General features: G+C 48.3%; 2 protein-coding genes across 9 annotated transcripts; one reads left to right on the top strand and one right to left on the bottom strand.

The window, feature by feature from the left end:
• Positions 1-2,262: 2,262 nt before the first annotated feature.
• Positions 2,263-25,945, bottom strand: DDB2 (damage specific DNA binding protein 2). 8 transcript variants are annotated; one of them, XM_068683746.1, is made up of 14 exons: positions 25,361-25,945; positions 24,568-24,679; positions 23,332-23,465; positions 21,482-21,665; positions 19,214-19,344; positions 18,534-18,725; positions 15,759-15,925; positions 14,507-14,606; positions 12,942-13,119; positions 11,737-11,882; positions 11,327-11,491; positions 10,968-11,013; positions 7,478-10,297; positions 2,263-7,301 (listed from the first exon to the last, which is right to left on the bottom strand). In XM_068683746.1, the coding sequence occupies exons 4-13, from the start codon at positions 21,651-21,653 to the stop codon at positions 10,047-10,049; spliced, it is 1,548 nt and encodes a 515-aa protein (XP_068539847.1). In that variant the 5' UTR covers positions 21,654-21,665; positions 23,332-23,465; positions 24,568-24,679; positions 25,361-25,945; the 3' UTR covers positions 2,263-7,301; positions 7,478-10,046. The 8 variants fall into 8 exon arrangements, with proteins under 8 accessions (XP_068539847.1, XP_068539844.1, XP_068539852.1 ...); XM_068683743.1 differs by having other exon boundaries at positions 24,568-24,732; XM_068683751.1 differs by lacking the exon at positions 15,759-15,925 and adding an exon at positions 17,523-17,668 and having other exon boundaries at positions 24,568-24,732; positions 25,361-25,942.
• On the top strand, positions 4,328-8,753 carry LOC137857386 (ciliary microtubule associated protein 1A-like). Its single transcript, XM_068683763.1, has 6 exons — positions 4,328-4,452; positions 5,069-5,269; positions 5,667-5,768; positions 5,947-6,068; positions 6,521-6,661; positions 7,669-8,753. The coding sequence occupies exons 1-6, from the start codon at positions 4,347-4,349 to the stop codon at positions 7,750-7,752; spliced, it is 756 nt and encodes a 251-aa protein (XP_068539864.1). The 5' UTR covers positions 4,328-4,346; the 3' UTR covers positions 7,753-8,753.
• Positions 25,946-26,011: the final 66 nt, after the last annotated feature.

Raw genomic sequence — 26,011 nt, forward strand, 5'->3', positions numbered from 1 at the left:
GATTTCCTTTTATGATAAGATCACCCGTATGGTGGACCAAGGGAAACCAGCTGATGTGATTTTTTTGGACTTCAGCAAGGCTTTTGACACGGTTTCCCATAGGATCCTACTGGACAAAATGTCCACCATACAGCTAAATAAAAACATCATACAATGGGTGAGCAATTGCCTGACGGGCAGGGCCCAAAGGGTTATGGTAAATGGGGCTGCGTCAGGCTGGCAGGCGGTCACCAGTGGGGTCCCTCAAGGCTCCATTTTAGGGCCGGTACTTTTCAATATTTTTATAAACGATCTGGATGAAGGAATAGAAGGTATTTTGAGCAAGTTTGCTGATGACACCAAACTTGGAGGAGTTGTGGACTGTGTTGAGGGCGGAAAGGCCTTGCAGAGGGATCTGGATAGGTTGGAGAGCTGGGTGATCGCCAACCGCATGAAGTTCAATAAGAGCAAGTGCCGGGTCCTGCACCTGGGACGGGGAAACCCCGGCTGCACGTACAGACTGGGCGATGAGACGCTGGAGAGCAGCCTAGAAGAGAGGGATCTGGGGGTCGTGGTAGACAGCAAGCTGAATATGAGCCAGCAGTGTGCCCTGGCAGCCAGGAGGGCCAACCGTGTCCTGGGGTGCATCAAGCACGGCATCGCTAGTAGGTCAAGGGAGGTGATTGTCCCGCTCTACTCTGCGCTGGTGCGGCCCCACCTCGAGTACTGTGTGCAGTTCTGGGCACCACAGTATAAAAAAGGACATGAAACTGTTGGAGAGTGTCCAGAGGAGGGCTACGAAGATGGTGAAAGGCCTGGAGGGGAAGACGTACGAGGAACGGCTGAGGGCACTGGGCCTGTTCAGCCTGGAGAAGAGGAGGCTGAGGGGAGACCTCATCGCAGTCTACAACTTCCTCGTAAGGGGGTGTCGAGAGGCAGGAGACCTTTTCTCCATTAACACCAGCGACAGGACCCGCGGGAACAGGGTTAAGCTGAGGCAGGGGAAATTTAGGCTTGACATAAGGAGGGGGTTCTTCACAGAGAGGGTGGTTGCACACTGGAACAGGCTCCCCAGGGAAGTGGTCACTGCACCGAGCCTGTCTGAATTTAAGAAGAGATTGGACTGTGCACTTAGTCACATGGTCTGAACTTTTGGGTAGACCTGTGCGGTGTCAAGAGTTGGACTTGATGATCCTTAAGGGTCCCTTCCAACTCAGGATATTCTATGATTCTATAAATAAAGACCTGGTTTTACATTTTTTTACCCAGGTGTTGTGTGTTTTTTAATTTCTCCTCCAGCTCCTGGCCTTGCCCTGGGCTCCTGTCTCAGGGTACTTCAGCCCGTTTCTGCCAGCTGCTGCCCGTGCCCTGCTTGTGCCTGTTGACACGAGGCACTAGCAGGGGGCTGGAACAGCGGCTGCCGTGTGTCAGCACCGCCAGGCAGTGATTTCCATCATGAGGATTTATCTGTCTATGGAATCTCTTATCAGGAAGCAGTAGCACACTCTTATCAGGAAGCACCACATAACCATGCTTAACCCTCTGAAACAGAACTGCAACATTTGGAAGTTCTTGGAGAACCTGAGAAGGTATAACCTGTTCGCGTGCTGGAAAATAGCCTCCCCCAGCAGGAAATATTTTGAGAGAGTGTCATGCCTGAGACAATTCACAAGTATGAATTCAAGGCGGGTGTGCAGGGTAATAACAGCAACACAGTAGTTGAAATGATGATAGGGTGTGTGTTCAACTCTGTAGCACTGCTGCCACTGGGACATAAAGATATTCCCTTGAAGGTATGCCGCTGCCCAGGCCTTCACCGTTATCTTCCACATTATTATACCATTTGGTTATTTGAGTGACTCATTTGTATTGGTTTCAGTGCTCTCCCATAGTCCTAATACTGCAAAGTTTTTGCTGGCACACAAAAATTAGTGAAAACAGCGTGCACACCCACCCGCACACCCAGTGCTGAGTCAACACAATAGTTGCAGGTACATTGATTGACGTTCTAACAAAGCAAGACTTTGAGTTAAGCTGTGAGCTGCTATTTGAAATGTGGCTTTCCAGCGCCATCTAAAGGTGAATAAATGTGAATGTGCTTTACCACAAGCTCAGTATCAAGATCTTACTGCTACAGGGAGGCAGAGAGACAAAAAGCTCTCATTTTGGTTGCTTTGGCCTCTCCATTAGGGACCACGCTGTCTGCAACACTCCCTCAGCCTCCTGATCTCTTCCAGCAGCACTATCTTGTTGTCGACGGAAGGAAGACACAGACGCTCAATATGAGTGATCAGTGAACTTCGATTTATTGGATAGCTCAGCCGTCTTTTATATGATTCAATATAATTAGCTCATACATATTGCAAAAGCTAAGCTCACTATTGGTTAGTGCAACTTTCCCTATCTTATCAGCTAGCTCCTCATTCCCTCAACCGTTATCCCGTCTTAGGTACTTTCCCATCCACACACTGACACAATGCCTTTGTCCCTTGACTGGCTTCCCGCCATCTGCCAGACTCATATGAGCTGCGTTCGATACTTTTTTAGCTCGCGACCTCCAAGTTGTTCAACATTCACATGACCTACTTCACTTAACAATTCCTCCACACTATCTGTCCATTCATCGCTCTGTTTAGGGAGTTTACGGTGACCAAGTCTTTCAATTAATTTCCCTGGAGATGGATGAAGTGGCTTTCATGAAATCACCCCAGGAGAGTTGGGGCAGCAATAACAGTACATTTTCTGCTGATACTACCTGTAGCTTGCAAGTACTTCGAGCTATCACATTAGCATACCCACGGTTACGTGTCCCCTGGGTTTAAGTGCCCCTAGGTTAATTACCTCAAGCAATGCCCTGCAGTTTATGTAGTACAAGGGGCGTGTGAGACGCTTGGTGCTCCCAGGATGCCCTTGTGAGGGGCTGGGAGGGCAGGAGGTGCTTAAGCAAGGTGTGGGGTGCTCCCAGGGCACTTGTGAAAGGGGCTGGATGCACACAGAGTGCTCGGACAAGGAGGGGGGTCTGCCCCTGTCCCCACCACCCCAAAGCGGGGACATGCGGTACAGGGGTTACAACAAGGATGCCCTCGGCCTGGCTGCTGGACTTGGGGGCATCATGGACAACAAGGGGGGCATCGGAGATGACGAGGAAATTAGGAACACCAGGAGGAAATGGTATTTTCAGGAGATCGGGAAGAAACAACTTCCCACCCTCAGTCCATGTCACACGCACCACAATCTTCTACATCGTCTCAGACCTTCTCCAAGTATATGGACACTACACACATCTTCAGTGCCACCGCACTCAGGGCCCTCCCTACCCACTCGCACCCCACAGCCAAGCATCCATCCAAATTTTAGATTTTTTTCACCCATTTTTTTTTATTCTTGTGCATACACTATCACAGCAAAAACATGAGATGAACTCACTCTGTTGTTCTCCTGAAACTCGAGAACCTGCTGCCTCAGAGCCCAATTTCCCTGTTTTCCGGAGAAATGGTGTGTCTTCAGTGAACTGAGACACAGGGATGTGAGCAGTGCTGCCCTAGCTCCAAAGCTGTAATCATTCATTGCTCTGCAAGATCTTCCTGTGCTGTTTCAGAGGAGGCCTTGACTCTCCAGTATTCTCTCAGAACAAAAGTTTACATCACACAGAATCGTAAAATCATCCAGGGTAGGAAAAGACCATTTACTCCCACCTTTAAACTAGTCCTAAGAGGATTAGTTTAAGTCCCTAGCTGGAGACTTGTCCCCAAGGACAGAGCCCAGCTCCACGCCCCAGCCTGGGGGGCACAGGGCTGGCATCTCCCCGGGCTGAGGCCAGAGACACTTTACCAGATGGGGTCCAGCCCAAGCCCTGGAGGTAACAGCCCAGATGGCGTCACCATGGTTCTGAAGCCTCTATGCTGTCATAATGCGTTTCCATGGCGATGCCGTCCCCTATAAAAGCTGGCAGCTGACCCGCCCCTCACAGAGTCAGAGTCTGTCCTGAGCTCTGCCTGTCCACAGCAGCTCTCTGTGCCCTGTGACTGTGAGCAGCCACAGCAGCAGCGCTCATCCTCACCGAATTTTCCTTCCAAGGCTAAGAAAGGTGAAGTGGAGCTCCTCCCGCAGGGAGAGGCGGGTTTCAGACCTGGGTTTTGGGACTGGAGATTCAGCTGTCGGCCTGCTGGTGAAAGAAGCAGCGATAGCTTTGTTTCCTCTGAAGGCTCAGTACCGAGGCACAGAGGGACGGGGGAGAAGTCCTGTGCACCAAGCGGAGCACTGGCACCTGAAAGAGAGGGGCAGAGCTGAACTCCAGGCTCTTTCGGGGCAGCCCATCAGTAACTCCTCTGCTCTTCTACCTTTAGGCTTTGGAGACACCTACCAGCATGGACGGAGCCTTTGTGGGGACGTGGAGACCTCACCGCCCCCGCGGCCCGATCATGGCCCAGTTCACCAGCCCTGGGCCCAAGTACTCCATCCCAGGGGCAACAGGTACCGCAACCAAACCCAGGGCAGGCGGCACATCGCTGCTCACAGCAGCCCAAAAGTTTTTTTTTGGCGAAGTCTCCGTGCCCCCCAGGCCTGGCAGAGGAAGGCTGATACTTTCCCTCACCCAGGAGAGCGCTGCTTTCATACCAGCAAAAGCAACGGCCTGGGCAGCTTTTCCTGGCGCTGTTCCCATCGGCACTCCAGGGAAGTCAAAACCTCACAGAAGCCACCTTCCTGCTGGCTTGCACTCGGCTCTCCAAGTGTCTGTGGGGTTACACTCTTGGATAGCAGCTGAATCCCAGGGATGCTCGTTATGGAGTGCCAACACTGGTGCTCCAAGCAGTGGTTTTGAACCGCTGGGTGCAGGAAGCGTGCTGGCCACACATCGGCTGTCTCTATCTGCTGCCTTTGCAGTGCAGCTACAAAGCCATTTGTGCTTCTTGGCTGACTCTTCTGCACCCCAAGCACTGCGTAACTGGCTTGTGGTTGTAGTAGTCTTGGAGGAAAAAGGCCCACGGGAGGGGAATTTGGGAGGATGGTGACTCCAACTGCACCTCTTCCAGCGGAGCTTGAAGCGTGCAGCCTCCTGGAGGTGCCCTTTGTGTGCTTTGCTTCCTAGGTTTCGTGGGCCACAGTCCCATCAAAAACCGAGCCCCTGCATACACTTGCAGAGGGACCAAGCCACCCGTGACCGGCGGCTGCGGTCCTGGTCCCCGCTACTTCGTGGAGCCTGACATCACCAGGACGGGGAAGTACGTGCCTCCAGGCGCCCACATCCGGGGACTTCCCAAAATAAACACTGAGGTCACACCTGGACCAAGTGAGTAGCGGTTCTCCAGCTCTTCATCCCAACAAGACCACAACACCCCACTTCTGCCCTGGCCTAGCAGGGGAACAAGCCATAAATGTGGGCAGCCATAAATGCCCTCTGAGAAGGACTGCTGCCAAGGACCACGGGCTGTGGGGATGAGGGGGCAGGACCCAGAGTCCAGAAAGAATGGGTGGGGGGCTGACAAGAGGGACAGCAGGGCAGGACAAAGCTGTGGGGTGCAGAGAAATCCCCCTCGGTGCTGCCTGTGTCCTCCAGCACAGGGCAGGAGGAGCTGCCAGAGAACTGGGAATTTTGCAGCTCTTCTGAAGAACCCCTCCTTGGGATATCGCCTCTGTGTCTGGAGAAAAAGACCAACACTTGACTGCTTTTCTTCTCTCGGCCCCAGGCGATTACCACACGGAAACATCCAACAAGCACGTCTTTAAATGTCCACCCGTGCAGTCCATGGCCTTCCGGCACGAGGCCTTCCGAGCAGACCGACCTCCAGGTAAGGCGACCCCGGGCAGAGCAGACACTTGCAGCCTGCGCGAGCTCCAGGGACAGCCTGCTGCTGCTCCGCCTTGGCAAGGGGCCGCTTCCAAAGCCTCCCCCTGACCTGTGGGGCCAGAAGCAGCAGCTTCTCACTCGGGACCCCATCGCTCACCCTCTCTTCGCTCCTCCTGCAGGCCCTGGCACCTACACCTTACCCAGGCTGATGGGACCTAACACAGCCTATACAACCGCCAGCCCGTGCTACTCTATGAAGTGGAAGAGCAAGCACGATCGCTTCGATGCAGACCTCTCCAAGGTGAGCGGTGCTTCCCTTCTTTTCCACACTGCCTAGTGACCCCGAGCTGCTCTCCTCGTGCCACGAGGGCTCCAAAGCCTGCTGCGTCCTTGCTTAGGGCAGGCTTCTGTACACCAAGAGCAAAGCCAGAGAATCCACAGCTGTGCTCGCAGGGCCACAGAGCACTCCTGCTGTTCCAGCGGGAAGACAACACAGGGATGCTCTGCCTACACCTGCAAGTGCCTCACTTTCCAGCTCTGGCAGTTCTGATGATGCAGAGCTCATCAGAACTGATGGCTACCTGCCTGCCGCTCTGGAACATGCCCCTCTTTGGAGGGGAGCAGGCTGTGCCACCGCCGACATTGTCCCAGGCTTTCCACACCCCTTCTCTGTTAAGGGTGCAGCCCTCGTGGGGAATCGGGAAGGAGAAACCTGTGAATTTGTACCCAACGAGGTCCCCGGCTCTCTTGCAGACTCCCGGTCCCGCCGCATTCCCAAAGATTGAGGTGGATACCTACAAAAGAAGGGCACCCATCTACACCATGGGAGCCCAAACCAGAATTGGAGGGGACAGAACCGTCAAGCCTGGGCCCGCAGACTACCACACTGGAAGGGTAAGGCAGCCTGCTCACCTCTCCTGCTCCGTTTTCCAACGAGCAGCCTTCAAGCATCTCCCCCTTCTGCTCAGGCTTCAGAGAACAAACGGGCTTCTCAGTGCAGGCACCAGCTGCAGGACAGCAGGCCTGCTCCCTGCCCCAGACCCTAGCAGAGGAAGGGCAGAGGACACGGCTTTTCCCTTCCATTCCCTCCGCCCTTACACACGACTTGCTCATCCATCACCATCTGTGAGAGTGGAGCTTGGGGACACCCTGCAGATACACGGGGAGGGGAATCCAGCAAAGGCTAGGCTTGGAGAAAGTTCTGGATCCAGGGCAGGTCCAGCTGAGCTTGCCATGCCAGATGGAATAACCGTCCTTTCAGCCCAGTTTCCTTTTGCACACAAGAGCTTCTCTTGAAGTGGAATGAGACAAAAAGCAAACAAAAATCAGGGAGGTCGTTCTTTACCTCTCCCATATCTGTGGTGATGACTGCTTGCCCCAAACGGCAAGCAGGAAGAGCATCAAAGCATTTCCAGTGCTCGGCTAACATGGGAGGTTTTGAAAGAGCATGCCACCAGGACAGGGAGAGTTAGCTATAGCTTCCCAGGCGTGCATACAGCTGTGGATGAGACATGCCAAGTGCCCGTAGCCACCCCTGTTCACAGAATCACAGAATCACAGAATTTCTAGGTTGGAAGAGACCTCAAGATCATCGAGTCCAACCTCTGACCTAACACTAACAGTCCCCACTAAACCATATCCCTAAGCTCTACATCTAAACGTCTTTTGAAGACTTCCAGGGATGGTGACTCCACCACCTCCCTGGGCAGCCTGTTAGAGCAGGCTGCCTTCACTGCAACAAGTCTGCTCCAGCAGGAAGCTGAAGCAGCGCTGCACTGACATCCTGACACGGAGCAGTAAGAGAGAGGCATACAGGGACTGGCTAGGAACAGGGGGATGTGTGGGACAGCAAGAAGGACCCTTAATGAACCCCTCTTTTTTTTAAACTTTTCCCCTTCCAGGTGACACTGATCAAGCCCCAGGCACCTGAAACCACTTTTGGAATCCGTCACTCCATCTATACAACTCCACTCATAGTGGAATAAAAAAAAGTTCCCCAAAAGACCTGGTTTGTTCTCCTTGAGCTATGAGGAGAGGAATGAGAAGGAAGGGAAGCGGGGTGTGAGTGAGGAAGTTTCCTTTTCCCTCTGTAAGGTTAAACCCTCAGCAAGAAGAGTTCAAGAGGAGAGCCCCACAATCCAAAGGGCACACAAGACAGCCAGATCTACCAGCACCTTTTCACCTGCGTGCCTTCAACCCACTAGGCCTTGCATCCTGATTGCTCCCTTCACCCTGTGCCAGGGCCGTGCCTCTCCTGCAGGCTGCAGTGCTCCTGGCTGAGGAGAGATGCCAGCCCCACAAAGAGCCATCAGAGCTCAACGCCGCGCCATGACAGCACTCAGGGCCTTCCCTACCCACTTGCACTCCACAGCCGAGCATCCTGGAGCTGCACCCTGCAGCTGCTGCAGGAAACTTTATACCAAGTGTTTACCACCTGCCTCGTAGCTTCCGGCAGCATGCGAGACTGCAGCAGGCACCAGAAGCACCAGCACTTCACGTGGTGATGCTGCACATTGACTTCCCACCCTAAGTTCCCCTTCTGGTGCAGTTCCCTTCCCCTCTTGGCAGGGGAAGCCAGATCTTAGGTTACAGGCATTTCCTTTTCTTCCCCATGGAGTACTGTGGGGGCTTTTCCCTACACCATATTGGCATCTGCCAGCATGGGAACTCTGAATCAGCAGAAGCAGCTTGCTTTTCTCAACATCTTTCCCACCTTTTTGGCCTCTGAAAATAGCATCTAGGTCTGCTGCATAGCAAGACATAAGCAACTCATAAGGGAAAAGCCACTGCCTGTGAGAACAGGCACAAGAAAGAAGTAAGAGAAAGTACACTGAAGGGGACCAGACCTGATATTTTTAAAGGCAGCACATTTTGCACATGCAGAAGAAAGGTTTCTGTGACGATTTAGACTTTTTGCCTGTGAATGACTTTCTGTGATTGTTCCAATACATTTCCTTTTCATCATTAAAATCAGACTCACACTGAACTCCACTCCTCCTGTTCTCTGAGCTCACAGGGATAACCCCAGTGTGCTCAGTGTTGGAAAACAGAACGTACTGCAGTACGCCCCCTCCCAAGGGGAAACTGTGATTTACAGTCCCAGCAGCAGACAGAGAATTGAGATAAACTAGTTTTGATGGCAGCAACCATGCATAGACACAGCTCATAATGCAGCTAACAAGGGTCCATTGAAGACACAGCATTACGACTGACTTCTCTAGTTCTAGTACTGTTCTAGTTCTCTTAGTTCATCAGGAGAAAGGTCAACATCTTCTAACCTCCCAAACAAAAGCACCTCAGCAGAATGTGCAAAGCACCCACTCTACGTGCCACAGAAGGACTTCAGTTTAGTACAAAACTTTATTCATACCAATACTGCAAAACTACAAAAGTGAACACAGAATCTGAGCAGGCCTGGAGCCTGTCCACCAACCTCTGGAACAGCAGCAAGACCCCAGACAGCTTTATTTTATTAACAAACTAGAATATGCAAAACTTTTCAGTTTAACAGCAGTTTCAAGATTTGGCTCTGAAAGGGGGTGTCTGGAAGAAATCCCACATTTCTGCCTTAAAACATTCATCCAATATTCTGACGTGCACAGGCATGGGTGAGAAAAATTACCTAATTGGTAGCAAGAAAAAGCCTGGAGTTCTCGAGATATAAACTACTAAATCAGTAGGTTCCCAGCTCTGTACTGCCCATGCATCCCACAAGGCAGACAAAGAGGTCTGGCAAGTTCTTTGTGGCCTAGTTAAATAGCTGCAAGCACAGAATAGGCGAAGCCTGAGGTTCTGACAGATGCACACTGTGGGGAAAGCTGGTGTTTCTTGGGTCACCCAAGCTATCCATCACCTCACCCCTGCAAATATTGGTCCTTTTCAGGACGTCAGTGTCGCTAACAAAGGCTTCCTCAGTTCAGTTTGACTAGGACTCTCAGGGGACCCGTCATGAGCTGCTCCACAGCGCGCTACACGAGGTGATCACCTCTGTTACCAATCTGTTACTGGTAACAAGCAGATGTGGCAGGCTGGAAGCAGTAACTGCAGCAGGATCTGAAGACCTCTGAAGTTTCCCTTATGCCTCAGAAAATAAGTGGTAATTCCACCTGGAGGACAAACAGACAACTCTCTAGAAGGGGAAGCAAAGGGAATCAGGGAAGCAAGATCAGATCCAGGGAGGAAGGACAAAGCAAGAAGGCTAATGCCCTGCAGCACTTATGCTGCCCACTGCCAGCACTGAATTTGTCCTCTCTGATCCAGAAAGGATCAAAATACTAAATCAGTTTTCTAGATCCTTCCCTTTTCGCTTCCTTGCCTGTGATTTAGAATCTTTGCTTTTTGTTCTCATCTCTTCCACATCCCAAGACAGTAATTTAGCTTTCAGTTTGCTTGTCCCTGGGTTTGCCTGTCTCTGCCCTCCACGTCTGGACAAACTCCGGCTTCCGATCCCCTGTTCTGTCATGGCTTTCAGAAGATGTTCTTGCTTCTTCATCACCATCTCCTCCCGGCTCCAGATCAGAATATTAAAGCCTGAGAGGAAAAATTAAACATTGTATTTGATGTAGATCTTCTGACGGACAATACCTTTGGCTATGCTGCTTAAATGCCAGAAATTCAAAATGTTTTGTCTGTTCTAAGACATTTCCAAGGCATATAGGATACAAAGATATTTATTGCAGACAATCTCCAAACACCCGTGGAATTTTCTCTAATTACAAAATGTAATCAAGTAATTTCTAATCTCATCTGTCACAGTTATAAGACATAAATCTATAATCAGTTCCCTTAATCCCATACCGCCTAAGAAAAATCTTGTAATCTTGGCTGTGAAGCCTGGGAAATAAGGTAAGTCAAATAAAGGGAAAGTGCTACAGGCCTAGCCGGAAAAGGCCTTTTTTCCCCCCCATCCCGTGTTCTGGAACTGTTATATGGCCGGCAGATGGCAGCAGGGCTCAGGGGAGTCTTCTTCCCCTGCAGATCTCGTGCTCAGGAATGCTTGAGAGATGACTAGCAGCCCATTTCGTAACGGCAGAAGACAAAGACTGACAAGAAGGTCTTGACTTCCTTCACGCATGTAGAAAATTATAGGGGACTACTAGTGAATGGGATCTGGGAAACCACACTCACGACTTGCTTATAGTTTTGAGAAACAAGCCTACCCTTTCCTGGGTGCTTAGTGTTCCAGGTTCTCTTTACTCACCCATGCCAGAGGCCAGTGTGTCTCCCATAGGGTTAAATTTATTGAGCTGAAAATGGAAAAACAATGAGAGTCTGTAAGAACATCAGTGCTTACATAACAGAGGCGTAAGAGCACCACTGCTTATATAATGGCAACAATCTGGAAAGCAAAATGCTCCCTAAAGAGCATCACAGGAAACCCACAGATGACCACAGAACAGCCCCGCTCGAGTCAGCAGCTTTAGCCAGCAGCCACAACCCCACGAGACCGTGAGTCTGTCACAAGTGGAGAGGACGTTCCTATTGTTCTTGCCCCTAAAGCCCATCTCTTGGCTGCAGTTCAACATGCAGAGGTAGTTTTAGTTGCAGTGCCCAACTCACCGAGATGATACCAGACGCGTTTGGGTCGTGGAGCTGACAAACCATCTCCCCGGTGTTCCCATCGAATATATCAACAGTCCGTAGCTCGTTCACCGTGTACCCTGGGAACTTCGGGTCTGGGTAGCGACCCGCTACAATGAGGTCATAGCGAGGATGCCACGTCGCCTGGTCACAGAGCAGAGCGACAGGGAGTTAGAGAGGGGCAGAGTTAATGCTGACACACACCAGGGAACCATCCCACTCACAGCCTCAGAAACACGAGCATCCCCAGCAGAATGCTCTGCAAGAGCTACAGCAGTGTGAATATCCACCCACCATCGTATCCTGCCCAGAAATCAGACCATTTCTTTCAAAGCCTGCTGCTAGCACCAAGGGTGATTCTCCTTTTGGACTATACTGGCTTAACTCACCTTAATAGGTGTGAGGTGCTGGAACTGCCGATGTGGGTGTGGGATCAGATGCTGTGGTTTGGTCCAGTCTGAACAAGAGTAAACCCTGATTTCGTTGCGCTGGTCTGTAGTCAGCAGCTTGGCACCATCCGTTGGGCTGAAGTAAGCTGGGAGAGGGGGACAACGAGGCAAACAAGAGATCACAGTGCTGTGATTGACAAGAAACATAAAAGTCACATTTCTCTGACTAGAAAAATGTCAACTTGTTTCTTTTTTAAACTAAGAATGTACATGTGGCCATGTGCCCCAACACAAGACTTCACCTGTCTCAAGCAAATTCAAGGCTCTTACGGTAAGCTGAAACCTACAGCACGGGGTTACATAGGAAGAATCACTATTCTCATTTTAGAGTCAGAAAGAGACATAGCCAAGAAAGGAACCTGTTCATTCAGATGGGAAGTCACCAGAAAAGATGGATACAGACACCTGCAGTTTAGACTTCCACAAACTGGTAAAACTGCAGCCAAGAAACAGCCTTGAGTCCCACGTCCTGCTTTTGCCAAAAGGGACCATCCCAATAAATTCAGTTTTCTCATCTCAGACACTGCTGATGTTTCAGCACTAACAAAGCACAGTGCCACGGTTTGTACAGCAAGACTGAGGCCATCTGTAGCTTCCCTATTTCACCTCCCTGCCTCTGGCTGCACATTCCCACTGCCTTCCTTGCTTATAAGCACCAGAAAAAGGCAGCTGGCATGCATGAAAGCTTTTCAGCAAGAAAGCAGGAGCATCCTCTCTGTTAAACCTGTAAGAAAATAATGAGCTCTAAGCTGCCTAGGATAAGTCTGTCAAAAAACAGAATTTGTGTGCGCTTCTACCATGAACAGCAATTCTGAATAATTTACTCAGGTGGTTAAAAAAATACAGGTTAACAAGTTAAATCAACCTTCTCCCAAAGGACTGAGGTAAAATTCATGTTCAATGTTTGTGTTTAAAAGTTATATGATACTTGAACAATTTGCATCTGGCTGTATTGAGGCTTGCTCCAAAGTGTTTTCATCTCTTAAAAACACAAAGATAAGTGGAAGAAAGAGAATCAACTCATGCTTTTTGGGAAGAAAAGCAACATAGAATCCAAAACTCATGAAAAAAGAAAGGAAGAAAAACACGTGGATGGGAGATGCAGCAGACATCCATGTGACAAAATTTTTATCTCATGAACTTACCTGCATTGACAGGTTTATCATGAGGAAGCACATGAAGAAAATTAGTTTTGTCTTTGATGTTTCTGAGGTCCCAGATTTTGACTGTCTGATCCACAGATGCTGTGGCCAACAGCCACTCACATCTAGAGTTAAACTCCACATGAGATACTTTCTTCTTGTGCAATTTCAGCTTCCAAATCTGAAGCAGAGGAAACAAACAAAAAAAAATAAAAATCACACACACACAAAAAAGGACTGGATTAAAAAAAATGAAATGAGAATCTGCTAGTGTTCTAGTGCAGAGTAAAGAGGTCATACATTTACAGAGTTAAAAAAAAAAAAAAGAAACAAAAAACCTTCTATAGTACACCTACTGGAAACAAGAAAGGAGAAGATTGACCTTGGAACTATTTAATCCTGGGAGAATCTCTGATCCACCAACTTATTACAGCTATAGGAAACAAAAATACAATCCCTGTTTCATGGAGGGAAGTATTAATGTCACTGTTAAGACCTCATGTGGAATACTTCATGCAGTGCCAGTGCTGCAGCTGCAGGAAGATTAAACCAAACTGGAACAGGTACAGAAATGAGCCACCAACATAATAAGGAAGGGCCTACTTTGTGGGAGATCCGAAAAGCTTGCTTTCTTTATCTTAGTAAAATTGACAGGTGATGGGATACAATTGGCTTCTAGAAACGTATCAGAAAAGAAATATAAGCAAAGGAGAAATATTTTAATTAAGCAGAACAAATGGATATAAACTGACTATCAGTAAATTTATACTAGATGCCAGATGATTATTTCTGATCAAAGGAGTACAGCTGGCCCACCCTCTATAATAATGGGTATCTCCAGAGTGCAGAAGAGCCCATCAAGTTCTTTCAAGAGAAAAAAAATAAAGAAAGCAACTGACCTTTAATACACAAAACTCATGTACTCATAACCCTGTTCTCTAATTTACATAGCTGCCTCTGGCCACAGGTCACCGGGTGGCACACTCTTACAGATGTTACCCTTGCAGGCAGGAGAAATGCTAATTCCAGTGTGGTGGTACAGCAGGCTCCTGTAAGCAGGGCCACTCCAAGCCTGTTCTCTAATAGGTTTCTGTACTGCTTCAGAGTCTGCCTCTGCCTGCCCTCTCATGTCTAGAAGCAGTAGTGCAATTTATATCCCAGTGTTTGTTGAATTACGGTTCCGTACTCACTCCACAGTCATGGAAAGGTGTCTGTCAAAGCAGTGCCTCCCAAATGACTCCTATCAGCGCACTAAATTTTTGGAAGGATGAAGGTTGCTGGCAGAAGGTATTTAGGCTCTTCAGGTTACCATATAATTACTCTGCCCAGTAACAAACACTTTTTAAGAAAAGGGCAGCACATCACACAGTCCCTGTAGGAGATTTGTTACTATCATGCTGACCAACATGCTTGGCAGAAGTGGAGGAAGTCTCAGCCCCTAAACTATATGTAGGCTCATCTCCTCAGCTGCAAGGCACTTGTCCACTTTACTGGGCCCCTGTAGTGCAGGGAAGTCAATGAGCCATGCAGATTCCCATAAAGGAGGTGCTGTAAGGAGCCATACAAACCTCTTCACCAGAAGTGCTGAGCAGAACCACGTTGCCCAAATTATCTCCTGTCACCACAGCGCGGCAGCTTGCAGAAACATCAACACTGCAGTACCAGCAACTAGAGGGAAAGAGACAAAAATCAGTGCTGCCTCCCACAGGCAGCTGAAGGCAGCTGAGCTCTGGTTCACATCTGGTCCCTTTCTGACAAAGGAGACTGCAACAGATTGCAATTGCCATCTCCTGCCTGATCTGATGGGGTGGCCCTCAACATTAGGAAGGGGGCTGGTTTATCAGCAGTGCTTGTTTTGGCGACTGAATATGAAATAATTTCCAAGTAATTTGTGAAGTGCTCACTAGACAGAGTGTGACATGTTGGGACAGTGGAATACAAAGGCTGAGAAGTCCCTTGGAGCCTGCACACTTTGAGAAAGATCAGAACGCCCATGCAACATTGCCAAACATACAGAAACAGCTTTAAAATAAGGTTTTCCACAATACAGTGAAGCAGCAGTAAAGAAAAGACAAAAGCTTTGGATTGGAAAGTTGCACCTCTAAGCCATCTCAACTTCATGCTCCAATAAACAAAACTGAGTGGAGATTTATCTGATAAAGATCTATTTCTTAACCCCAGCTCTGCTGAGAAGGTAGGGCCAGTGAGAGTAAAACTGGGGTCCTTTGGGAGCCTGTAGGGAAAGCTTTAATTTGCAACGAATTGCAAATTATTCTTGATTTCAAGGCACTGGGAATTAGCATGGTGAGACTGCACACTCCAGAGGGCAATAGGGTAAACTCAGTAAGCTGAAACTTTGATTCTTCAGGAATGTTTTTTGGCCTGAGCTCTCCTCTGCTGCCTGAGCTGCTGCACACAAAGTACCCAGAACACCGATCACAACGAAGAGCAGAAAGCATGTTCTGCTCTTCTCACCTCACACTTTATACAGCAAAGTTTTGTCAGTACCTGCAAGACAGGAAATGGTGTCACCAGAAACAACACCGGAAGGTGCACGCAGCGCACTCGGCTACTGCAAAAACAGAGGTGCCCCAGGGCTGCCTAGCTTGTCACCCACCCTGCTGTGCTGGAGCTGGGACCGGGAGCCTATCTCTGAGCTTCCTCACAGGGCCACTTCACGCCAAGGATCTCCTCATGCTTGCAAAGAAGCAGATGTTAGTGAGCACGAGCAGAGCCACAGCACTAACCCAGCGCTAAAGGTTAACCATTAACCACAGCATTAAGGAGCAGAGATTCATCCTTGCGCTGCTCCCTCCTCACCAAACGTTATGGAGCTCATGGCCACAGTCCGGGGCACGGGAGATCACCTGCACCGCTCTGCTCTCAAGGTCCTGCAGGCTTAGGGTGCCATCCCCTGATGCCACATAAAGCTTCACTGCCTCATAAGGACTGAACTTGATGTCTCCAAGAGAATCTCCTGGCCCTTTCTGGAATACACACAGAGCCAAAAGGCATCAAGGTTAGAGTGGGGGAAAAAAATCTTAATACAACTCATCTCCTGGAACACACTGCAGGTTTCCCAAGGCACGATGCATCGCTCTTTTTTCAGGGGACACACAAGATCTTTCTGATCTGTTTCAGACCTGAGCATATACATTCTGAGCCTCTAGGTTCAACCCCACAGCTTTGGGCTGCAAACTTCATTAGCAGCACTGCTTCCTCTGCTGCTGAGGGAATGACAAACCTGCAGTGACAAATCTGCAGTGAACCACCTGGCTCAGAACAGGCTTAGGTGATCGGAAGAAAAATCAGCACCACTGCATGCAGAAGCTATATAAAATCTCAGGACAGCCCTGCACCAAGCTTTTCTTACAGAGGTTTCATTCACCAGTTCACTACAGCCTACTTCCATTCCTTCTCTAGTCCTTCTCAAGGTACCAGCAGGCAGCACAAGAGCAGTGCCAGGAGTAATTCTACTGCTAGCTACAAGGCACAAGAACCTCAACTGAGGAAATGTGGAAAACATACACAAAGACAGAAAAGAAGGACACAGACTGGGAGTTCCCAGACTCTGATGTGCACTCCATCTGCTGCTCACAGAGCAACCATTTAATGAAGTCACACAGTACACACGAGCTGTTAAGAGGCCAGTGAAGATGAAAAGCCCACCCATAGAGCTTGCTTGCCCTCACAGCAGCAAAGAAAGACTGCATGTCCTTTCAAATCCTGGCATTACTGTGACAGGGATCCACCGGGATACAAGATCTGCCCGTCCCACCTTGCCTACCTGACCAGTCATCCCAGCACCACTAGGGCTCACCTTCTGCCTCAAGACAAGACTGCAGCTGGAACAGCCGCTTTGGAAACCAACCATGAAAGCTGCTAACAGAAAGCATCAGGTGGAGAAAAGTAAAGAGGAGGCTAACCCCTTTTCTCTCACTTACCTAGCACTGAAGTAACTAATTGAAGAGGTCAGGCTTCCTCATGAGTCCACAGAATACTGTGAGAGGGGGATTCTAAGCACAGGCAGATAGAATTGCCTCTAGAGATTCATCTCCTCATTCCTCTGAAGAATCCGAGTCTTAATTTTGGTATTTTATACAAGAAGCACTGAAAGTTAGGTGGGACGAACTGGTGTGATCCTTATGACGTGTACCACTTAAAGGCAGTGGTGTTTGTGGAGAAGGACTGAGGGGACTGCAGATGGCTCTGCAAAAGCCATCTGGCAGCGAGCAGCACTGCTAGCAGGCCAAGAGGTCAGCAGGTCCCCAGGGCAGAGCTACAGAACACAGAGCTGAGGAAATCCACCCCACACTCCCAGGTGTAACAGGTAGTAAGCAAGCATCTGGGTCCTTCCCCTTAATGAGGGAGAGCTCTCTTCTACCCACCACCCCATTTCAGAGAAAAATAAAAAGGGAGAGTGAGCCTCCTCAGAAGGGAGAGCACTCTTGACATGTAGAGGGTAAAGGAAGTCTATGTGGAGAAGAAGCCCAGCTCCCATATATTGGAGACCAGCATCTCTCTCTCTCTGTAGTGCTCCTGCCAGCAGGACGCAGAGGCCCAAAACATTGCTGTATTTCTTACTCCCAGTCCTCGGAGATGGTGAAGACCCGGAAAGTATTGCCATTAAAATCCTGCAGGGTGGTAGTGCCGGCAACTGACGAAGTGTACAGCTGGCTAGGGTTAAAAGGGTTAAACTTCATTCCTGTGATGGCCCCTCCAGCTCCCATCTACAAGGAAGGGGATGAACAAAAGAAAAAATCCACTGAGTGATGGGGAAGGAGGAAAGTGTGTGCTCTAAGTCTGCATTCTCTGCTACGTTCTTAACAGCAACAGTCAAACACACCACAGCCCTCCAGGAGACAAAGACAACCATGCCTTCCCACATGACAGTTGTCTAGGCAGCTGCCCTCCCAGAGAATAGAGCTGCAACTCCGCCAGTCCCCCAGCAACGTGCTCCTCAGCTGACATCACACTAGTAACAAAAAAAAGAAATACAGCCCTGGAATTTTTGGAGGATGGAATTCCTTCCAGTGCACACCTATGTTAATTTAGGAAGGGACAGAAGAGTCTTTTAGAGTCCCTGTAGGACTGCCAATGGCTGAATATACCATGGGGGCATGCTAGCTGTACAAACCACTCATTCTAGCTTAGTTTTTTACTTCAGATGAAGGCACTTTGTTTCTCTCCACTCAAAGTTGTTTCTTCATCTGACACAGAATAAAAGGTGAGCAGATAAAAGATCAAGACCTAAACCAGACAGACCCTCTCTGCCTATTTGCTTCTGGCATCCCTTTAAAATAATTGTTTTGCCAGTTGCTGATTTTTTCCCCACACTGAACACACATCAAGTACAGTTTCATTATGAATTTACTCAACAAGCCTCTGTTCTCCCTAGTGCAATAGGATTGTTCCCTAGAACAATCTGAACTTAGGAATGACATGCTGTTGCATCTCAGTCCTGCCCCATGGCTGGCTACTCTGCAGCCCAAGGCCTTCATGTGTTTCTCACAACAGATCTCAGTTCTGACCCGCAGATATTTGGTGGTGCTCCAATTTTCCCCTCCTACCCACCCCACACACCCAGAGACTTACCCCTTTTATAAAGCAGGTTTTAGTAAGTACTTCATAGTCCCACAGAATGATGTCTCCACCTTTGGAACCAACAGCCACAGTACTTGGGTGTGTTGGATGCCACTCCAGGCATGTCACTCTCCTGTCAAAGGGACTTGCTGTTCGAAAGAGGCGGTATGAGGTCAGAGAACGCAGAAAGGGCAGCTGTAGACACTGTTACAAAGATAAAAGATAATTATGACTTCTGCAGGGATCCCTGAGTATCTCTGAATGAGGAGCGCTAACAATTCCTAATCACCACCAGCTGTAGAACATTCACAGCAAAGGCTAAGCTCCTCTCCGCAAGGAGTACGTGCTGTCCCCAAGGGAAACAATCTGGACCACGCAAATCCACATCAACTACAGCACCCGGAAAGCAACAGAGAACTGAGAGATACCATGCTTTAAATGACGTACAGGGAGCTAAGCCTCTTGGGCTGAGCTAAGAAGGCAGGATAACTAATATTAACGAGGGAGGGTAACATCTCCCTGTCAGAAACAAGACCTTGATGACTATGTCATTGCTGTGCATCCAGAACGTTACACTTCACCTACAGCTACAGTGTCATAGGCCTCCATCCCAATTGCTTGCAGCTTAACAATACAGCATAAAAAAAAAAGAGTTAGGACATCCAACAGGTCATGAAGGAGGAACTCCTCACCTGCCTGAGCTGCGCCCGGATGGAGCCTCCCAGCTTGTTCTGGTAGACATAATGAACAATGCTGCACTGCCGCTCCAGCTGATGGAAAAGGGCTCTGGTGTTTCTCGTCACAGACCCACCTCCACTCCGACCTGCCAGAGAGGAAAAGAATAAAAGTTACTGGGAGCCAATGCCGGTCATGCTCATTCACTAAACAACACGGGAAGACATCTGTATTTGCTGCTAAATCCATGAAAAGCTTCAGTCACAAGTGAAAAGACTAAATGACTCTTACACGTCTAAGGAGCAAGCAGCCTTTGCCACTGTGGAGTCCAGTGCTTCTCATAGGCTGCCAAACTTTGTGTATGCTTCTTCATGTTAAAACTTCCTTCTGCTAGCCAAAGATTTAGCAAAAAGACAGCATGAGAGGGAGGACTAAAGCAAATTCTCAGGTGGCGCACCTCTTGGACAGTATACAGCCTGAATGGTTCATACCCAAAATATACTGAGGCCATCCAAAGCCCCAACAACTTGGCAACATGCAATGGGAGGGGGTGAGCCCCTGTGTACAGAGGAAAGAAGGTCAGACTTATGAAGAGCAGAAATATTACACCTGAAATTTCCCCAAGTGTAGCGATAGGAGTTCCCACACAGTTCCTGAAATGCCTGCTTGTGAATGAGAATATTCTATCTGCTTGTGCTGTAGCCCGTACAGTCTGCCTGCAAACTGTGAGGTTTGTTTTTGATAATAGACTTGCTGACGCCTCATCGCCTGAAAACCTTTCTGTTCAGGGTGATTTTTGCTGAGAGCACAGCATGCTTCTACATTTTGTTCATGTTCCAAGTTTTATCTTCAGGGACCTTTAGATAAAAACAAGATCTGTGCGCAGTCCCATGTCTATGATCTAATCATCCCCATGGCAATAGACTGTAACACCTCAGTAGATCTAGATGTCAAGTGAGAAAGATGCCTTTGTTAAGAAACAAAAATGCTACGTTCATTTAAGGATACTAATGAAAAAACAGAAGATCAAAAACGTAAGGATCATTCTGTGTGATTAGAACCTAAACAAAATCTTCCTTTAATGCAAGCCTGGAACCTAGAAATGCAGGGGTGAGAGACTAAACTTCTTTATTCACATGCCAACATAGTGCTAACACTTGCCTCACCTGTTGAATTGGGCATAAGAGGATTTATATTTTAACTCATTTTTCTCTTTTTTTTTTTTTCTTCCACCACAGAAGAATTAGTATCCACAGTTCCTTCTTCAGAAGTGACAGAAGGGGGCATATTTTTTTCAGATTCAGTGTGGTTGCAAAGGATAATTTACTAAGTAAAAACTTGAGGCCTTTTTAGAATCTGCTGTAGTAAACGCTTAAAAACAGATTTCAATTGCAAGAAACTGGACCTGTACTACACAATTCAGAAGAATTTTTTTTTTCCAAGCTATATTAAAATCAATATAAAAACAGTAAAGAAGCATTACGATTTTCTTTGAGGTTTGGATGCTTTTCCCACAAAGTGTGTATAAAGAACAGAAAATCTCAAATGCAAAGGTCTTGGTCTTTTTAAGAAAGGTCTTAGGGAAAAATACGATTGGTCTCTTTTTCCTCAAAGTACTAACCACATCCAACTCCCTCTGAAACTTAGGGGAACTACAGGTGCTCACCAAATCTGAAAATCAGGCCATGAAGTTACAATGAAAACCACACAGCTAAGTCAGCTACAGAAGATGCTTTAACTATCCACAACTACGTACAGAACTCCTTTCCAGCAAGAGTATTTTGTTTCCATGACCACTGTCCACACTGCCAACTGCTCCAAATTTTGTAACTCCTGCTTGCTTTAGGAAAAGTTAGAATACGCACAGATCAGGTGGAAATGCCAGTTTAGACTGCACGCTGTAGAACACCAACCTTACAGCTAAGAAACTGCATTAAGAATTGCATGGAAGAAAAAAATGATTCATTACCAAGGCTGTCTGTCCTACAATAAAGCAGACATCTGGTAATTCAGGAATTCCACAGAATTCTCCAATGTGCTGTGATGGCATTATGTGGGCAGGCTTCTACCAAGGGGTTATGGAGTCTCAAAAATGAAGGACAGACATGCAGACACACTCTCACTAGACAGATAATTGGAGGCTGCACTACCCTGATACATGTCTGTGTATCACTTGAATATGTAACAGTCATCTGAACAGGACTCTTGGCATTCTCCTTCTTCAGCTAGTCGATACCTGTGATTTAGGGTAAATCTGGTTGGGAGAAACAGTAAAGAAGCATTACCGATTTTCTCTAGGGGTTTGGATGTTTTTTTCAGAAACAATTTCCTTGCTAGTGGTTCGTTCTCTAGTTCCTTGCAGTCCAGTTTCCTTTTCCCAGACGATTTTGCCTCTTCTGACCAATACTCATGCGCCCTCTCATGCTTCTTGTCCTTTGGCTGATTTACTGGAGCCATTCTGTCTGACCACTAGAAGCAAATAAAACACGGAAGGTAAGACTGTCACAGACGTTTAACCAGACAACAGAGAGGAAAACTGGAGTGAAATTTATCCCAGTGGCCTGGAAGTAGTGCTTATACCCATAGCCTCTTTCATCAGCATGACAGTAGCTTTTTGTTGTGTTCTGCTGGAGAGGGGAACAGGTTCAATAAACTCTTCTTTGTTCCCATATGAAAATGAGTGTATCCTACAGCACTGGGGTATGTTTTGACAGATGTGCTTCTACCGAAATTTTAAGCTTAAAACCCACAGATCTGCATAAAGCACATCTGTGAAACCACATAATACCCTAACTGTTCCTGCAGCAGTTCACACTGAGCTCTTCAGATTGGGCTAAGGACAGGGTCTGAGCTGTTGCAAAGCTGGCCAAGACTGACTGCTGTCCCACCGAGCCCGTTCACAAGACACTTCCTACTCTTCCTACTTCACGGCCACCACCTAATATTTGGGCTGGGCTCCCTCGCTAAGCTCCAAACACGCTTTTGACCGTGGGGGCCAGCACCACACGCCTGCTGCCTGCCCCGGCTCCCCGCCTCCTCCTCCCGGCTGCCGGGCACCGCACCCCGGGGGCTCCTCGGGGAAGAGCCCGCTGGGGGCCGGGTCCCTCCCCGGGTCCTCACCGAGCCTCCCCGCTCTCACCTGCGCTCCGCCGGCCTCCGCTGCCCCGGCCCCTCCCCGGAGCTTTCATAACCGGGGCGGGGAGGAGCGGGGGGGCCGCGGCTGCCGGCGCCGGGAGCGGCGCCGAGCCCTGAGGCGGCCTCAGCAGGGCCCCGCCGCCGCCATCTCACGGCCCCAAGCGCGGGGGGCGAGCCTCTGAGGCGGCCTCCAGGGGTTCAGCTCAGCTTCTTCGGGGCTCCTAGGGGAATAATTAATTACTGCGGCACCGAATGGGTTGATTAAAGCTGCGTGGAGAGGGCCCAAAATAGATCAACCGAACAGCGAGCGAAAAAAAGAAGAGAGGCTATTTAAAAACGCGACTTGCACTGCCAGGCGCACCTGGTGTCGAGCTGTGGTGGAGCTCAACAGAAAAACCTGTGCCTTACAGCTGGGGAAAAAGAAAAACAATCCCCAGCTGGAGGCACACACGCCTCCCTCCCTCCCTCTCCATCCAGGAGGGAGGCTGCTGCCTGCCGTGCCTCCAGAGCAGCAGGCAGCCCGTGCCTCAGGTCCCCCTCGATATTCTGAGTAATAACGTCCTGTCATCCACACAGCTGGTGTGTAGTCCTAAAATATCTCTGTGTAACCACTCCTACAGTTGTAGGTGTGCTGCTTTTTTGAGGAGACAGGGGGTTCTGTTCAAGTTACCTATACATTTTCTCACATAGTAGAAAATGAACTGAAAAACTACTAGGAGAAGGTGCAAAGAGCCAAACTCCAGACCTTTCTGCTGCACTGCAAAAATTTATTAGTTTTAGCATCCTAAAACCAAGGATCAGAATGACCTGGAAAAAAAAATCATAACTGCTGACAGATGTCAGTTTTGACATGTTTACAGACAACATGTCAGACAGTTTTGAACATGTATGCCAGCCTGACCATGGTCTTACCAAGCACTTTTGTAACACACAGCATCCTTCTGAGAATTGTACCCATTAACAAAATATAGCAATAGCAGTAACTGAAAGTAGTATTTACCTGCTTTCCTCACAAGCCTTGAAGGCTTGATTCTGGGAAGAGAAATTACTATAGAAAAATAGCCTCCTTGTCTTGACAATGATCAACGGTTTTGTCTACAGGTCTGCACATGTCATCATCATCAGAGGCAGAACCTGTGGAGGTCATCAGGAATCGCCAACAAATCACCAATTAAACGACAAAAATCTTAACATCCCCTGTTTTTCACGTACAGTAAAAGGTGTAAATTTCTAAGTCTGTAACTGAAGACAAATGCCCCAATACCAACTCTCTTCAAGCAGATTGAAAGACCTGTATTGCTTTTAGTGATCTACGTATTAATCCAAAGTAAACTCCAATGGTGTCATCTAGGTTACCCCCAGCAATGTTGTGTACTTCCTGTCCCCATTCCTTTCATCTTCCAGTGTTTGCTTCCCTGCACAGAGGGCACGCACAGTAACCTACGGGTTTCCTCATTGCGCTGTCATGGTTAGCATTTTCTATCAATTACTAACACCACATTTGCTTTCTCTCTCAAGAGTCACCAGATTATTTTTGTAATCGTTATTCACTAAGGACAAGAATAGCAGTTTACAAATCATGCACAGCAGAAAGGCCACTGGCATGGGGTGCCGCCAATTAGTACTGGTATGCCAGTACTAAGCAGACGTGGTGCACCGCAGGCCAGAGAAAGAGTAATTTGAAAATACTACTCTGCATTTACAGGCTCACACTCTTCAAACTAATGTATGCAGCAAAGTCAAAAGAGTATAAATATGCATGAGCAGGATATTAGGCTTTTTTTTTTTTTTTTTTTTAAACAATGCCTTCTGTCTGATATACGCTCTTGTTGAGGTTCCACCTTAGTTATAGCTCACAGTTCTCTATTAGAGAATAAAGCTGTCTTGTTGCTGGGTCTGGTAAAGCTATATTCTGACTAAGACTGTCAACTTCATGGTATTTGTAATACTAGTTGGTATTTTGCCTCCTTGTTGCCAGGATCTTTTTCCAAAGCATGAATGTTTTTGGCTACTTTAGTCTGACTACTGATGTAAAGAGTACCATTACAGCAACTTGAGTTTTGCCCGCAGATGCAAGCAAGACTTATCTTCTGCTAAAAGGTAGGAAAAACTTTTCAATCCCCAGGAGATAAGAGTAAATATGCTATCTAACCTCCTTCTATCCCATGACCTTTACTAGGCTGCCCTGCATCAGGAAAAAGAGCAGAAGTATTGCTATTCTAATTATCTTGTTTACCTGAGCACTCAATTTTCCCTAAGCAATTCCAGTCTTAGAGGAAAGGAGTGAGACAGCCATGTTACGTAGTAGTCGTAACTTGTTACTTAGTCAGCACTGGGGACAGCCAGATCTGAAATGGAAGGCATCTCAGATGCTCAATGCATGGAGTATCAGTATCAAAATCTGCATAACATAAAATAAGGCAAACAGTGGATAAAGAATATTAATGAATTATGTGTTTTTGCTTTCCCCTACCTCATTAATGTACGTACATTTGATAATGGCATTAAAATCTCATATAGTTAATTTAGAGAATCTCTACGCCAAAGAATTGGCCTTGGTTTTGTTCATTTTTTTTCAGGGGTGGTGGTGGTGTCTTATTTTTAAAATAAAAAAAATATTATTTTAGTAAGATAAAAAGTTAATGCTCAGTAATAATTAACTTCTAGGGTAAGATAAATGTCTTGAGTCGCTTTTTGAAAGTACACTCATTGTTATACCACGCACAGTGACATATCACGGGAATCTACTCAGGGGAAAGCGAACTGAGGATTGGCCCCAGGGCAAAATAAGTGGAACGGTTTCTAAGATCTCCTTTCTAATAGGAATTCATAGTCTCTGAAGGTCCTCTGTAGAGGTACGTTTCTACCTCCTATAAAACTTGGGGCAGTTGTCAAGAGAGAAAACATCCCTGGGCTGCTCCAGAGAAGCGGCAGCACAGATTTACGGCATGTTCTTTCCTCTCTCCCTCCTGTAAGGCTCTCAAACTTTCCTCTCTCCACTGATTGCATAAACATCACGGCAAACTCACAGTTGGTCCTTGGAGTTGGGTCCCAGGTCTCTTGGAAGCAGTCAAGAGAAGAGGGGCCAGCGAGGCCTCCAGACGCTCCTCTACACGCTCTGTCCCAGCGTCATGGCAAACCACACCCGAGGCCTGGCGCTAGAAATGGAAACTCTGGCACGCAAACCTCCTGGTACTTCGAAAAAGCTGGCTTCGACCAAGAGACTGAAAAGACGAGGTCTGGGTTATTCAGGAAAAAGGTTTCCAGAGGAGAGGGCGAACGGATTGAGTCAGCCCTGAGGGAGCGAGCCAAAAGGCCACCATGCTGAGCCGCGGTGAGGCTGCTCCTCGACCCCAGGAGAGTGACCCACGCCTCACAGAACCGAGGGATGGGGGCTCTGGGTGGGCACAGTGGGCTGCAGCTCGCAGTAACCAGCTAACCGAGCCCAACTCCCTGAGCACTGACTCCTCACAGGGCTGCCTGCCCCCTCAGGCACTCGCCATACTGGGGGGCGACCCCCCAAGTGCTTTAAGCAACACCCCACAAAACGCAGGGCGACCCCCGAGCCCCTGCCCGGACAGCCACTTCTACTCCTCCGAGCCAGCCCCACCTGCCCGTGAGGCCCCGTTAATTAGCTAATTAGGGAGGGGCGGGCAGCAGGCGGCGCCCCCCACCCCCGG

This window comes from Anas acuta, chromosome 5 (genome assembly GCF_963932015.1).
Source record: "Anas acuta chromosome 5, bAnaAcu1.1, whole genome shotgun sequence".
NCBI lineage: Eukaryota > Metazoa > Chordata > Aves > Anseriformes > Anatidae > Anas > Anas acuta.